Raw genomic sequence first — 16,707 nt, forward strand, 5'->3', positions numbered from 1 at the left:
ATTCCACCACGAAAGTATTGCACAGTATCCAATGTAATTGAAGGCGCATCAACGTATGAAAATTGACTATTACCGTCAATCACTGTTTGCCAAGTGGTAACTTCACGCCGACTAAAACATTTTACAGGGTCCAAATTTTCAAAAAAGATACTCATGGTATAATCACCGTGTTTCAGCGCACTTTTTCGATGGCTCCAAAGTTTTTTTTTTTTTTTTTAGGTCTAGAGAGATGATATTGAAATAAGTCGAAATTCACGATTTTGCTCAGAAAAATGGCAACGTCGCAGCGTGTCAAAATAATCAGAAGGGGAGCGTTGGGAGCATCTAAGCTACTAATTTCACATACTCTGATTATAATTTAGGCATCTGCAACGTTAATTTTTCGAGAGGGAAAAATCATCAAAAACAGTCAAAAATTCCGAGTCATAAATTTCCGGAATTCATTTTTTGTGGGCCACCCTACCGTTGGGTAGTTGCGTTGTTCATTATTTAATGACTTCTGAAGTATGAAGTTTCTTGAATGGATCGCCAGACAAAGAACAAATCAAAGCATCCCGTTGTGTGATACCGCTTCGGCCTTCGTTTGTAGTATCTTTTGGGTAGCGAACTAGCATTGAACCGGTTTCCAAACTCCGATCCTGATGCTTATTTTATCTCTGAAACCAATTTTTCAAAACGATTGAAGGGTTTTCTCTTAAATCTTTTAACATGCACTGTTAAAATTTTGGAGTGAAATTTTTTGCCGAAGTCAGTATAGCACCCAAAAACCGTACGTGATATGAATGCGGAGTGGAATCCATGCTCCTTACGGAGTTACTTACACTATGTACTCTCTTTGTGGAGTGTCGCACGCTTTTTCATATGGGTTTTTGGGCGCCATATAGGCTTTGCCACTAAATTTCAATCCTCAATTTTTAGCAATGCAGATGGACTTATTCGTAGAAATGCGTCAAAATGAAGCACAAATCGTATAAGTGACTTTATCCTCGTTTTTGCCTTTCAACTAACGTTAATTATAAATACCTCATTAGTTGATTTCCAAACATGTGTGTGCACAAATCATTTCCTGCGTAAAATTTTGAAGAGAAAGCGTGTTGCGGAGTGGTTGAGTTGGTGGCTTGTTTAGTGGCCCATTACACATTTCGAACGCAATCGGGAAAACTGGAGGCGCGGTGAATGTCCTCCGGCCGAAATAATTGCATCGGTTAAACGCGTCAAGTCCAAACTGACAGTCCATTCTCGCGCCGGATAAAACCGCTCCAACACCCGCACACCGTTGCCTTCCATTCGGTATCCCTCATTTTTGCTCACCGTTGGACACGTTCGTTAAATTGCGGGGTCGTCTGATATAGAATCATTTTATAGGGACACCGAAAAATAAGAGAGCGAGGTTGTTGGATGCTATGGGCATTTTTAATTAATTTTCGTAGTGCCCCAATGAATTAGGCTACTAACCAAAATATTACGGTACCACCCCAACTTGAGTTGCGGCACTACACAATTAATTGGAAACGTCCATATCATCCAACAAATGGAGTAGAAGAAAGGCTGCCAAAGAATGCACCATTGGATTCCTTCTGAGAGACTGCAGAGAATTTTCGCCCCCCCCCCCCCCCCCACTTCCCCCCTAAGTAGCAGTGATCGCGATAAATAGTGATTTTATCGGTTGGTCATCGCGATTATATCGTTGGCAATATATCGCGAGATATTATCATATTAAAAATTGCGATACATGGCGATTACATCGCTACACATCGCAATGATTCGGTAGAACCGTGATCATTTTTTATTGGTAAAACCGAGATTAAATCGCCATTTATCCCGATTTTTTTTTTCGAAAATATCGCGATAAATTGTCGGGCGATAAAAGCGCGATTTTATCGCAATAAGATCGAGGATAATCGCTCAGATGTTGATTAGAGTCCCTTTATACTGAGAGTCAAGACAGCACCCCCTCATGGAGTCACAAACGGGAATAAAGATTACAGAAATTGAACGTTTTTTGTAATCTTTGATCGGCCCATTCTCAAATTCCTTTCTCCGTTCCTTCTCTCATTCCGTTTGTTCCTTGCTGAACCCGTAATTCCCCGGTCCATTCCAGATTATAATCTTTGCAATCGGTGAAAATATAATCTTTATTCCCGTTTGTGACACTGTGAAGGCCTAAAATACGGGAACCAATCAGAAATGGATTCACATTGTCTTGACTCTCCGTATAAACTCTAAAGGGACTCTAATGTTGATGATCCTGGCAATTTTATCGCCGATAAAATCGCCATTTATATCGATTTTTCCGTTGAGAAATGCTACTTGGGCCGTGGCGTTTTGGGACCGATAATATCTATATTGAATTTTTCGGGGTTGATTTACCCAAGAAGTTTTTGTCGTGAAGTTCCATTTTTAGCCGTCTCCGAGAAAAAGACAGTGGACGAGTGGTCTGGAACACCCGACACGTAGCGCCTTCAACCCCGAATAAATACTTCAAACGGTACAAAATTACATATCCGTTTTGTTGTGAAAATTGCCTATACTGCGCCTGTTGAAGTGAACACCGTGGTTTGGGATGTATATTCGTCCATCTTAGATCCACAGGTCGCGCGATCGAGCATATTTTGCACGCCGGGTAAATAATTTATTTTAAATTTTTACATGAATATTGTGAAAGTGTCATCAAAAATATGGTTATGGATGTTGAAAACACCATGAAACACACAAAACGGCCAATCGTTGGCACTGCTAAAAACGCTTAACCAGAAAATATCTAATCTGCGATGTGTTCTTTAGAAAAGGTATTCACCCTAGCACATTATTTCGAAAGAAGGGGGGGGGGAAATAAGATAATCCGACCTAAAAAACTGTGCTATTCCGCCTTTTAAACGGCCGTCGAGCTGCACCACGTATGCTTAAAATGCGCTAATTCCTTGTTGAATGCTACCTACGTGTCGTGGACTTGCAGTAAAGTCCTCGCTCGCGGCCAGCCATGGCCCAGGTCCCAGGTTCAAACCCGAGCCGACCCCATTGTATGCTTAAAGTTATCATCACTGCATTAGCGGCAAGTGGTACATAATATTATCCTCTAGTGCCAGTCAAGTATCGTATTGAGTATAATTTCACCAACTGGTTTATAGCAAGCATGGAATTAAACTATTTTTTACAGCACTAACATGGTAGTAAAGGCAATCACCACGATGATAAAGGGAGCTACCGCCCGGTAGTAAAAACAGGTACCACGGTAAAAAAGGCAAAGATAACTAGGTATATTTCGTATACAACTGCACATCGGCAAGGACAATCAGTATAGAGTAGTTTTCGCAAAATCAATTACCGCACCATTTCTAGCGCCACCATTATTCCACATTCCACCATATTCCTATTTCCATTTATAATTGCCCAGACGATCTTTTCTTTTTCGTGTTTACATTAACTTCGCCCCTCCCCCCCTCCTCATCGCCATCCATCCCCCAATAATTTTTGGGGGGCTGAAATATAGGGAAAGTAGGTACTAAAAGCACCAATTTCTCCCATCTAATTACCTACAAACTATGTTGAAAAACACGGATTCTCTTAGAAAACTTTCTTTAAATAAAGAAATGAGCAGCTTTCTATATTTTGAATTCTAGTTCTGAGTCGAATTTCGTCAGAACGACGGAAGTAAACTCAAATACACTAAAGATGAGTCACAAACTCACGTAAAGTTCATTCTAGGGCTTCTGATTGGCCGGCGCGGCGATGCAGTTTCAGGTCATCGACGGTCGATGCATTTTGGTGCAGAGGGGCCAACAAAATTAGACACCTGTAGTAGGTATAACAAAATACCATTTAGTAGTTAGGCAAAAATGGCGAGATCTAAGATAAGACGACTCACCCTATTTAAAATGAACGTGCTGACATCTTGCATGAAAATTTCTGAGAGTGCTTCGTCGTTTTGGAGACCCAGGAAATTTTTCTTCAAAAAAATTAATTTTCAGTAATTGTTCATAGACCTTCGTCCTTTTTTACTGTTCCTCCTGTGTTCTGTAAGCCCAAACCCCGAACTTTACTAGTTTAAGGTTCCTTAGAAGAAATGGATGTTGTTTAAGATCTAACCTAACATGTGATCAGCATCTAGGTCAGCACTTAGGTCTGTTTGGAAAGCCAGTGAGGTGAAAAATCGCGATTGACCGTAAATCTGTCCAAAATTACGCTCTGAGAAGGCACCGGGTGGAGGAGTTAAATCGCGGAGGAATTACTTAGGACACGGCACGATTAAAATTTAACTAGTATTTCGGAGGCAAGATGACAAAGCTAATGAAAACGTTCACAAGGAAACTGCAGAGGCCGTGAAATTCGGCCCCTGCGCAACACAAACGTCGAGCTTGGAATTTCAGGGGATCTCTGAGGCAATGTGGCACGGATATATGAGGCGCGGCTGCGCGGGAATCTTGCGCACTCCAACCTCCTGAATTGATTATACGTTGCAGTATGCAGTATAGTACACCTTGCTGCGGTGGAGGGATTCGCCCTGTTTAGACACGAATGGAGCTTCCCGCAGTCGAGAAAGCGTCGAGCGACCGAATGGATAAATCCCTCAATCCTTGCCTCATTCTGGCAGTCATCAGCATGGGTGGAGTTCTGATGCACATTTCTCCAAGCAGCATTTTAAAAGTGCGCTGTTAGGTACCAGGTACCTATTGGGATGAGGTGTTTTCAATTTAGGCTTGTGAAATACTACTATATGTATACTTGGGTACGATTAGGTATAATCGCAGAAACCTCTAGCTTATAGTTTCCCATCTCAACCATAATTGTCATCTTTCCTTTCTTATCACATTCCCCTCGTTTCTTTAATTAATGTCTACACCCAGAGATACAGAGAGTGCAAAGGTGCACAATTTATCAAACTATATTTAATGAATTTTCCCGTGATTTCATGGTTTTTTTTTTTTTTTTTTTTTTTTTTTTTTTTTTTTTTTTTTTTTTTTAAAGATGATTGATTTCATCGTGATTTTCATTCCAGCTTCGCAAGCTGAAGACCCAAACCTACATACCACATACCCTTTTGAGAGATGGCGGATGTTGCTGGATGCTCGCCTCATGCCTTTCCACTAACTTTCATATCGGCTACTTCGCGCCTGGACGACTCGCCGCTTGTGCGGGCATAGTCGAAACAGGTACCGGGGGCGCCACTTTTCTTTTGATTTACATAACTAAATTCATTATAAGCTAACTAAAATTCTTCCAAAAAGAAACGGGCACCCCAGTTATTACAGCAGATCTCTCTGAGGATTGTGGTGTCTGCGCGCAGATTTTGGAAACCATCTTGGTTTGACACATAACGCACATAACCTTAAAAAAAGAAGAAAAAAATTAAACGTACAGAAAAAGTAAACTTATAATTTTGAAATTTCAACAAACTAATATCATGAGTCAAATTTCGAAATTTCTGATTAAATTCTCGGAAACTTGTAGTGAGTAGCATATGCTACCCTTGAAATCATTGAAATTTCATGAAAAATGAAAAATCAACTGTCAGTTAACTGAAATTTCATACCATGCAATTTTACTCTGCATCTCTGATCCATTAACCAGTTTGCGAGCTCAGTTGCCACACTTTCCGTTTACTGAGCTTTAGGCGGATTCAGGGGACTTGAAGAGGGCGTGTGCTCTCTTCCCCCTCCCGCCGCGGTCGCCCTTAAAAAAGGATGATTAAAACGGAAGAAAGGGAGGAGGAAAGGAGCATATATTTGCTAATTTTTCATGACGAAATTGACTCAAACTATATGCTAGATGCTTTATAATTTCGACAATTTTCTGAAGTAAGCCCCCCGAACTCCTGTACCCCCACCTTCTTCGAAGTATCTAGATCCGCTTGTGGGGGGCACAACCTGCTTAGCTGTGATGGCGCGAGTCCTGAACTGCTTGTGTCATACATATTTTATACGTACTTACATCTACTGGAGAATGGACTCTTTTATATTTAGCCCAACATGTAATGTCTATATTTTGTAGTACCAGTACCCTGTAACTCAAAAAAATGGGGTCTAGGGGGAAAATCCGGAGATAAAAAGTTCTCATTTTTTTGCCATAGATTTTAAATCCTAAGTCAAAACATACACTTTTCGTTTGAAAATCGTTAGAAACGGAGAGACATCCGCCCAAAAAGCCTCCAATAGACGGTTCTGGAAGGCTGACGATATTTTCATTGGATTCCCTGTAGTCGTTTTTCCCCGCGAGAATTCCGCCCAAAACCCCCAACTTTGAGTCGTTATCCTCGAGTTATACTGTCGCCGGGTGATCTCGCTCGATCACGCTGTATGATTCCTGAAATGGTTCGTTTTAAAAAAAATTAATTTTTCTGAAGATCACCTGCGATTTTCTTTGATAAAGTGTCGAGGAAGTGTTTACTCCCGTGTAATAACTGTGCGAGCGATTTTTTCAGGTTCTCAGAATTTGCTTCGGAATCAAAAAGTAAAATTTAAACAATTTTTCACCTAAATTTTGCGAAGAGAAGAAAAGACAACTCCTATCTTACTCAGTTAGTAAAAAGAGTACACCCATATCAAATCTAGACCGCCCAAGATTCATCTTTTGCGCGGAGGGGATTTTTTTTGCTGCTAAAAAGTTTTGGGCAAACCTGCATACAGGATGAAACGAGCACCTTTTTCATTGATAAATCTTGAATTCCCTTTAAAAGAAATTAAAGCTCCGTATTTTGATAATGTCGCTGAAAAATAAGCATTGACTGGTTTTAATCAAATAAAAAATTGACAATTTCTGGCCAAATTTTGCAATTTCAAGAAACGGATTTATGGCAACTGCGCATGCTTTTATCAAATTGGATCTAAAATAATCTACACAGTGTATAATGGTAAGTGTTTATGTGAGTTTTGGTGATAATCGCAACTCAAAATCTACATTGCCCCGTCAGCCGCGTCATTATCGGGTACGTAACTTGGCAACACCGTATGAGGGGGTGCACTTCTTTGAGGGAGAGTTTGAAACTTTCGAGGAGACCCATTTACATGTCAACGACTAACTTACATAGAATTTTAACTTAATTTGACTAGGTGGCAGTGGGTTTTGGTGGTCACACATTGGATTTTGCCGCCATTTTACCCTTAAAAATAGTAAAAGTCCAAAATAAAAAACCGGCCCCACTTACGATTTTGGGGGTCTCAGGTTCCAATTCCTCAATCTAGAGACCTTCCTTGACACTTTTATCAACAAAAATCGTGGGTGATCTTCAGAAAAATTAAATTTTTTCAAAATGAACCTTGCCGACATGTGCCATTAAGGGTGCATTGTGTGCGAACGTCATCGGTTGAATTTGTGCACGAATGTTACTCGCAATAATTACTGTGCGCCTCCATTATATGTACGAAAAATGTGCACGAACGTTACGCACCGATGGATTAAATTTGAATTCCTCTCCATCGCGACGAGTGGGATCCCCTCCTCACCACAGCATTACGCACTTAACGAAAGGCTCTCAGCAGCGACAACCAGTCCAGCGTCCGCGTCCGTAAAAGCAAGAGTCGCGCCGCGGAGAGTCGAGCGGGAGAGCAACCAGTTAACCGTTAACGGAGCTCAGCGATGGACTGGCGACTCGTTGCCAGGAGTGGTGTCACGAGTTTCTCGCCAATAAGAACCGGCGTTTGAGATGAGAGGCTGGATTTTTTGGTGCGTCTGCCTTAAGGTTATCGTCGTGAGAGGCTCCCGGAAAAATTCTCAAGGAAGTCTCATCGTGCCTTCAATCGAACTTTCCGCGTCGCAAGGGTCTTCCGCGGACCGGGGTACAGGATTGTACTCAGGACTTATCCAAAATTTGAATGAGAAGTTGGACCAAGTGCAAAATGTGCCCACTTACAGATTTACGAAGGAATTATGGTTGGAAAAAGTGCGCGACCGGCCGGTGGAGTCCGCGGCATACGGTGCCACTTACCACGCTACTTTCGGCAGTGTTGTGAAAAAAGGCATGGATTTGTTCAAAAGCCATTCGCTTCTTTGGAATTTCGCGCCAGGGTTGGATTTAAAAGTCGGAAGCGAGACTTCAGGAAGATTCGACGCCACGGTTCAACCTAGTGCCATAGGTATGTAAAAGGGGTTTCTCTTACCATTTATGGTATTTCATGCACAAAGGAGGTAGGTATAACTCTTATTAAACTTTTATGCTCTATACAGTATCACGTAAGGGGTGTCCCATGGTTAAACCCCCACACTCCATGGGCGTGTTATAGGGGTCAAAATCATGCCCAGATTTCCGGATTTTACTTTTTGACACCCCGAGGCAAGTAGAGTTTTGTCGCCCCCATTTATGATTGTTTCAGCGGAAAAAAATTACACACCGACGGAGCGGGAGTCCGAGGACCTCCTCCCAGACAATTGTCAAGAATTGATGCACTATTTTATCAATTTTGACCTATTTTTCGACATATCATACCCGCATTACTGTTACTGGACTCCTCTCCCCATTTGCAAATCTTCCGAGATTGAAAATGAAGCAAGCTTAACTTGCCTTCGAAATCATTTTTAGGGTTTATATAAGAAAATTATTTGAGGGAAAAGTCAGTGGAGTTATCAATGGATCACTCTTATTATTTCATCTTCTAGAAATGTTTTTTTCCGAACAGGCCCACTCCATACAGAATGGAAGCCTTTCCCAGTTAAACCGAATTGCAGCGACGCACGGTAGTGTCTCGATTCACTGTGTTGCGGTTCCTTTCATTCTTTCTTTTCCTTGAGCAAGCATCGACGATGTTGATATTAGGTACTGGAATACATGTGTTTGCGCTACGTCTTGCAGCTAATTTTGAATGTTTGGCGGAGAGAAACAAAACTTCTCCCTTTCACGTGGGGCTAATCCGAGGGTGAAAACGAGATTTCTTCCTCTAGGAACCCCAAAAATTAAAGGAGAAAAGGGTGTTATTTCATCACGGAAACAATAAAAAATTGCGTTCCAGGATTACTTAATTATCAAGATTATTCCAGCAGAGGGCCTCGAACCAACCTCGACTGACAAAGATCGATAACCCACTCGACACCCCTCTCGTTTTTCAAAATTTCTCCCCACGCGCCACCGTTGATCTAAAGGTGTCAACGTGGCCTGTTGGCCGTTGGGCTTTAAAAATCCCCCCCCCCTTCATCTCCTCAAGAATAAACATGGAGACATCAGATGTATTGACGAGGCCTCAACTGCTACAAAGGAACCCAATACTTTTAAAACCGACATAGGTATTACGTGCAATCTTTGTAAACATGAGTTGAAGCCCGTATTTCAAGATTGGAATCTGATTAGACTCTCATCTGACTTATTTTGGATCCGAAAAGGAGGGATTGACCTGGGCCCGTTTAGGGTGCGTACCTACTCAAGAATGGACCCCACTCATTTTTTTGAAATGAGTAAGGACTCAGCCACAAAAGAGACAGAGCTGAAGATCGATTTCCAGTCAAAATTTTGGAATTTATCTTTGGAATCATAGGTGTCATTTCAGGCATGTCTCATGATGCGGATTGGCATCGGGACAACATTTGTAAGCTCCTCTAAATATGCTCTCAATTGACGTAGATTTAATCAATAATCAATAAAATCAACTAAAATGTATGTACTGACAATGTAGCGGCAACGGAAAAGAGTAAAAACAGGGTGTCCGGTGTCTAGCATCAGAATTTTCCCGATTCTATCAGGATTTGAAGAAAAATCGGTCGTAAAATCAGGATTTGAGAAAAATAGGCCGTCCGATCGGATTTTTTCATCGAGCTATTTTTGTGGAGTTACATTCGCCTCTTTTTTCCGCAAAAAATCAGGATTTGGAAAAATTATGAAATCAGGATTTCCCAAACTGAAAAAAAAAAAAAAAAACTAGAAACCCTGAAAAAGTGTTTTTGTTATTTTCTGTTATCTTTATACGTAATACTTATTCAAATATTAGTTCAGAGAATGACTTTAAATAAATCTACATTTATTCAGAATGTTCCCTGGATTGAAAATTATCAACAACCCATTAACGTATCCGATGAAAAAGTAATAAATAGCCGAGTGACAACTTTTCTCCTTAAAAGAGCTCGTTTGAAACGGGTCGTTTTAAAGTTCAAATATACAGGGTGATTCAAAAGTCCCTATCGCCCCCTCAAAGATTTGAAACTTGGGGGATGTTCCTAGGTCAAAGGAAATTACTTATCGCCCCCCCCCCTAAATTTTTCAGGGGCCCCTTTTTGGGGGCAACGGACCTTAACTTTTTTTTCAAATAGGAAGACCCCTTTTGTGGTATCTTGTTTGAAAGAGCATATAAGAAGAAAACTTTTCGCGCAAAACCAAAGTCAATATCTCAAATCATTTCGGCCGGCTAAAGTTCAAGATTACCGAAAATTGACACCGGTTGTTTATCAATAGATTTGAGCGGAACCGGTATCTAGAGGTATATAGACACGAGACAAACGAATTTGACGTTAATTTTTTTTTTTTTCTTAAAAAAAAAAAAAAAACCCCGAAATTTCCTGAATGAACGCCGGTTAAAGTTCAAAATGACCAAAAATTGCCACCGTAGTTTTTTGCTGATGGATTTGCCTGAAACTTGGGACGTAGGGATATTTTGACGTGAGATGACAAATTTGAAGTTAGATTCCTAAAAAAAAAAAAAAAAAAAAAAAAAAAAAAAAAAAAAAAAAAAAAAATCGGCCACTTTGGAAATTTTTTTTTCTCAAAAATCTAACATTAAATTCGTTTTTCTCGGGTCAAAATCCCCCCCCCCCCGCTACCGAGTTTCAATCAAATCCGTCGACGAAAAACTGAGGTGCCAATTTTCCGTCATTTTGAACTATAACTGGCCGCTATTTTGAAACGACTTGAGATTTTGACTTCGGGTTTGCGCGAAAAGTTATTTTTATGTTTTTTCGATTGAGGTATCACAAAGGGAGTCTCCTCATTTGAAAGAAAAGGTAGAGTGCGTCCCGCCGCCCCCCCCCCCCCCGCTAAGGGGACCCTCGAAAATTTTAGGGAGGCCAAAAAGTAGCTTCCACTGACGTAGGAACATCCCCCAAGTTTCAAATCTTTACCTGAATTAGGTAAAAAGTTAGTAGGGGGTGGAAGGGACTTTTGAATCACCCTGTATAGAGTAGAGCTTGGCTTAAAAAGCATTTCAAAGGAATGACATTTTCAAAATTTCCCGAGGGTGCGGGAGCCGAAATCCATTCTCTTTTTTAGGAAAAACCTCGCAGGTTCTCTTAAAAGGGCTCTCAAATCATGATCGCCTCCTGATATTTTCGATGCCAGTCTGCCTCTGCTGACAGGAGCGCGTTACTGTATCTTCGTTTGGATACTTACAATCGGTTTCTATTTTTAAAGAAAGAAAAACTGAAAATATTTTAAAATTATTCCAGAGATATTTAGTAGGTTATCATTTAGTAGTGTAAGTATCGTCAACAGTGTTGGCGGAAACATTGATGCGAAATCAATTTTTAGTAAAACCTTTAACATGGTTCCGAAAATATTGCCGCAATATCGTCAAAATATTTTTACAATATTTTTATAATATTTTGAAAGTTTAACGACAACATTTGCACAATTTTTTAAAAACATTTTCGTGTTGGGCTAACTGGAAAACGAGGGGGAGATCACCTTGAAAGTTGGGACCCTAATCCTCATTTTGAGATCATTCCATCTTTGATCGCACGGGACACGGGACACTTTACGAAGAATCGAAAGGTAAATCGACACATCTCCTGTGAAAACCAGGGGAGAAAAGGAAGGGGAGGGAGGTGATTAAAAGAATTAAAACAAATAATTTTTCTGCGTACTTTTTTATTATTCTTATATTTCTTTTATTTTGGGAGTCTCAAATTGGGAACGTGTTACATTGTTAGACCTAAAAGATATGCATTTGTTTTCCTTAAAGGTGCCAATTCTGGTTCTGGACATTTCTCCGACGTTATGGTGCCGAATGATACCACAGTTGCACGCAAAAAGAAAGTATCACTTGTTCTTATGCCCTTAAAACATCACATAAATTGAGTTGCCTCACTAATCTGACATCAAATCCGAGTTCAGCGCTCCAAAAATTACCAGTCAACTTAATTGTGTGACTTCCGTTAGAATTTAGGTCAAATATTAATTATTCTTGCGCAGCAGGTACTACTCCTGGCCCACCGTGCATCGTGCCGGCTCGAAATCAGATCCCAGTTGCGGCGCACTATAGTCCAAAAACGTCGAATGGGCGCAAAGTTCACTCACGATGCTGATAAGTGATTGTTGTAGGCTGTTACAGTATTAGTTTTGCTACTGGGGTGTTTGTAGTGGCAAATCATCTGACAACATCCGATCTCTTGGAGGACTTATACGGAGCTATTGAGCCGCGACAAACAACGTAACAACATCGGATCTCTTGGAGAAATAGGCTCAGCCATAGAGCAACTTTTTGGGAATGGCCTGGCCCCCCTTTTCCCAGGAGAGGTTCGGTAAGGGGGGATGCTGATAAGGACCGTTTGGGTACACCTTGAGTTACCTCAGTCTAACAATTTTTGACTCATTGAAGGAATTCAATTATGATTTTCGGTCTCTTTTGTGATTGATACCGATCTGAAGGCCGATTTTGGCGAATAAAGTGCGAATTTTCTGACATACGACGGACTGCTTCTTAACGACCCCGTCGCATGCCAAAAACCCTGCATCTCTCGCGAAAATCAGCCTCAAGACCCATGGGTAGGCCAGTATTAGACCCAAAAAGAGATCAAAAATGACCAAATCATAATCCCATATTTCGTAGAATATAAACCCTCAATGAAAACAATCTTGGGGTTGAGGAATTTGATGGTGGGCTCAAAAACGGCCCTCATCGATACTCCTCCTTTCGAAAAATATTAACGATTTCTCGAATAATAATTTTTGTGGGTTGGATTCGCAGCCCCTGAAAAATCGTTGAACTGTAATGGAAAAAGAATTTTCACTGTTCAGCAAAATGAAATTGCATTTTGCATCTCTGTCTGGCCCCCTAGGCCCCTAAGGGCTATCCCCCATTGAAGAGGACATGACCCTAGATACCTACACGGATTTTACTTTGTCTGTCATGACTATGAACTTGAACTGTCTAACTATGCATGCGGTTCTGTTACAGACACGAGGACGTTTGGTAGATTCGGAATGCGTCGACGAATTGTATTTGCCTTACTGCCGATCATGTACAAGATGGGCGTGATCACAACCCTCTTGGTCGGTCTCACAGTGTTCACCCTCAAGGGACTCACCATCGGCGTCGTCCTGCTCTTCCTCACACTCACGAGCACGATCCACAAGCTCAAGTACGGTTGGAGCTACGGCGCCCACACAGTCGCTGCTGCGCCAGCCAAGAGTGTTCACATCCACATCCACAGCGGTGGAGGAGGGCCCGGGCTCGGATTCGAGCACGCTCAGTATGGTCAATCGGTTCACGCCGGCGGCGGTGACTGGGAAAGGCATGCGCTTCCGCCGTTCAGTGGGCCAGACATCCAGTACCATCATCCCACCACGGATGGCTTCCGTCCTACCACTGCAGGATCCTCTAGTTACTATTACCATTAATTAATTAATTCCCAACTAGCATGTGAAAAAAACATCGACTCTGCGAACCGAACAATCAGTAGGTAAGTAGGCGTTTTTTGGTTCTAAAGATTGAGTTCCTACACAGTAAAAACATGTAACATTTATCGCCGCGTTCTACTCGCGAGATCGCTCTAAATAACAGGACGGAGATGAAGAAAAACCAATAGACGAATATACTCGACCTATAGGTGTAGAGATGTATATATCCTTATAGTCGACGTATTTTCGCCTTCTTAGTGGTTTCTTCGTCTGTGACTCAAGTTTTTAATCCCAAAATTTTAAGTGATCTTGCGGAACGTCGAACGAATGGGGTCTCACTCGACGTTTTTATTTTTTAATGCGTAGTCAAACGAGTCTGTCGCCTCAGAAAACCGAACTGAATTCCAGTTCGGAGAACCGGTGGTTCAGTTTTACGAACCGCAAAACTTTACTTACTCTATATAAACTCTTTATATGTCGACCGAAGTTTTCCCGTTTGGTAAACTGAAACTTTCGGTTCGTACAACTGAACCTTCATAGCTGTACCAAATGAAGCTGTCGGTTATCTTATCTGAGAGCTCAGTACCTACTTGAACCGAAAAGCGCCTACTGCACTCGCTATTTCGTCCGTATAACCGAATGTGAAGTTTTTACTCGCTCATTTTTCTCCACGCGGCACCAGATTGCATACTCCTGCTAAAAAAAGGTGAGCAGGCCGAAATACTTACATCAGTAAAAATTGAGATCACGAAACCAAAGTATTCCATAGATATGTAAGGAGAGGGCATCCACTCATGTCAGTGCCTACAACTGTTTTTTCTTTTTCGCTTACCTAAGGTACTGTATCTGATCAGGGAGTCATCTTCATATTATGTACAATTCAAAAGTAATCTATTTTTGGATCCAGAATTATGTATTTTTGATGTGATAAGTTTCGTAAATGTCAGTACCACACTGTCGTAATATCGGCAGGATCTCTACTTTTATCACTTAGGTAGTTGGATCTTTAATCGTAAGCATGGATCAAAAAAGATTGGAATTGAGAGATCATCAGGTGTACGGATTTTTCCTCGTATGAGGAGAAATTTAATTGATAACAGTATTGACGATCAAATTAATATCAGCAGAATTAGTTACCTTTTTCTACTTATCATTTTCGGCAGGGATGAGCAAGCTAACTCTCTCAAAGTTTTCGAGAATACTTCTCCTCGTACCTCATACATCGTCATTTGAAGAATGGAATTACGAAATATGTTAGTTGCCAGAGATGCGTGCATGGTGATGTACTAACCGCACGTTAATTTATACAACTACACTGTAGGAGCTTTTTATCGAAATTTATTTTCTAAATTCTGGTCTTAATTTTTGGGCAATAATTGTAAATTATTCCGTTCAATTCTCGTTCAATCAGAGTCGGCTCGGTCGCATTACTTCAGCAACAACCAATGTCACTTGGGATGTTTATGTGTAAGTTTCAATCATCGTTTATATTTTAATGAGAAAAATAAGTCTTAAAGACATCAATAAGCTTCGTGTGCTCAACTATAAGTAAATTGTGTTTCCTACCTTAATTTTACATTTTTTGTATGCGAAATTTTCTTTCACCACCGTGCGATGGGAGCGGAGGTTCGAAATTGTAGAAAGCAAGCCAACAATGTAAGTAGGGCAAAAAAATTGCACTGGATTCTTGGGCGGCTCTTGGTTTTTTTTCGTGTCACGGCAGTGAATGCATAAAGTACTTTTAAAGGACCCAATTTTCCATTTTTTTGCTTTCGGAAAGTTCACGCGCACTGCGTAAGGGCCATGGAGATCCAAAACTTTGAAGAAGGAAAGTTAGTGCCCTTGGTAAGGAGGGAAGATTAACTACACGCAGATTTTTCATTCAGTACACGCAGATTTTTCATCGTGAGATCAGTGATATCAATTACCATCATGTAACTCGGAACAGCTTTCTTAATTGGAACAATTGGGGATTTTTTCGTCTGCCGTTTGTGGTAGACCTGTTCATTTTTATCAATGTTTGTTTGTTTTTACGTTCAGATCTCACCAGCTCTAGGTTTAAGGCATGGAATGAACGAGGACAAACATTTTTTTTGTCGGTAAATCCTATTCTTTTTGTTTAATTTCTTCCCCTTTCATTGAAAATGTGTTTATAATTGTTCCTGCCAGTGCAAACTTCTACTGAACAATCGGCATGGATGACAGTGCTTCTTTGAAGTTTCTGTTCATCCGTTCATAGCTTTCCACGGATGAAAACCTTTTAAAATTCCGAAATAACATTTATCTTGGAACATGTCATGTTACCTATTAGCAACTAATATTTTTTGCTCCCTTTTCCAGCATTACCAATTAGTAACTAAGTTTCACCTAGAAAAATTCGAGGTTTATCCACTTTGAATTTAAAACTTTTAAAGTTTTGCCATTTGTACTACTTTTCTACTTCGAAGAATGGAAAACCCGGAATAGTGTACTTTGGCTGTTTAATAAATAGATGTTACAGTTTAATTTTTTTTTTCATCTTCGATTGTTGTAATACTTTTTTTAAAAAATTAAAATACTTAGTTTTCCAAGTAAAACTTTCGTAAATCCTGAACCGATATTACATAAAAAAGGAACAAGTTCACTAAAATCCAAGGCAGGTTAACTTGGAATATCAGGTTTTTTTAAAGAGAGAAAAATAAAGTAAAATAAAATACAGGTCTGCAAAGACCTCATAAGTATATCATCGGACTCTTCAGAACCCTACCGGAGTATCAGAACAGTTTTCAAGTCTCCACTTTAAAGTGTGAATTTCGCACAGTATTGAAAACTTCATAAGTTGTCCAAGTCAGATGATTTAGACTACGACGGAGGATGTACAGGCGGTTAACGTTTAAAAAATAATTGAGGTAAATCTTTGGCGCTTGTTTTGATAATTACCATATTGGCGGCGCCGCTGCATAAAAATTCATTAGGTACCTACTAATAGGGTCACAACAGACTAACAATAGTGGTATCAATAATGTGAGCTCTGTTTGATCCCTTGAATTGTCATTTCTTGGCACAATTCGTTCTACTGGGCTGATTTCCATGACTTTTGCGAATATCAACAGGTGCTTAGATGAGTCCGTTCTGTTTAGATTTTGGAAGTATGACTCATTTTTTTTTTAGTTTTTTATATTTACGCGATATAACTGTGA

The 16,707-nt window shown here is 40.4% G+C and overlaps 1 protein-coding gene across 1 annotated transcript; it reads left to right on the forward strand.

The window, feature by feature from the left end:
* Positions 1-5,608: 5,608 nt before the first annotated feature.
* LOC109044090 (uncharacterized) lies at positions 5,609-16,033 on the forward strand. The gene is made up of 2 exons (XM_019061601.2): positions 5,609-8,069; positions 13,086-16,033. The coding sequence occupies exons 1-2, from the start codon at positions 7,640-7,642 to the stop codon at positions 13,526-13,528; spliced, it is 873 nt and encodes a 290-aa protein (XP_018917146.2). The 5' UTR covers positions 5,609-7,639; the 3' UTR covers positions 13,529-16,033.
* The last annotated feature ends 674 nt before the right edge of the window (positions 16,034-16,707 follow it).

Source organism: Bemisia tabaci, unplaced genomic scaffold, assembly GCF_918797505.1.
Source record: "Bemisia tabaci unplaced genomic scaffold, PGI_BMITA_v3".
NCBI lineage: Eukaryota > Metazoa > Arthropoda > Insecta > Hemiptera > Aleyrodidae > Bemisia > Bemisia tabaci.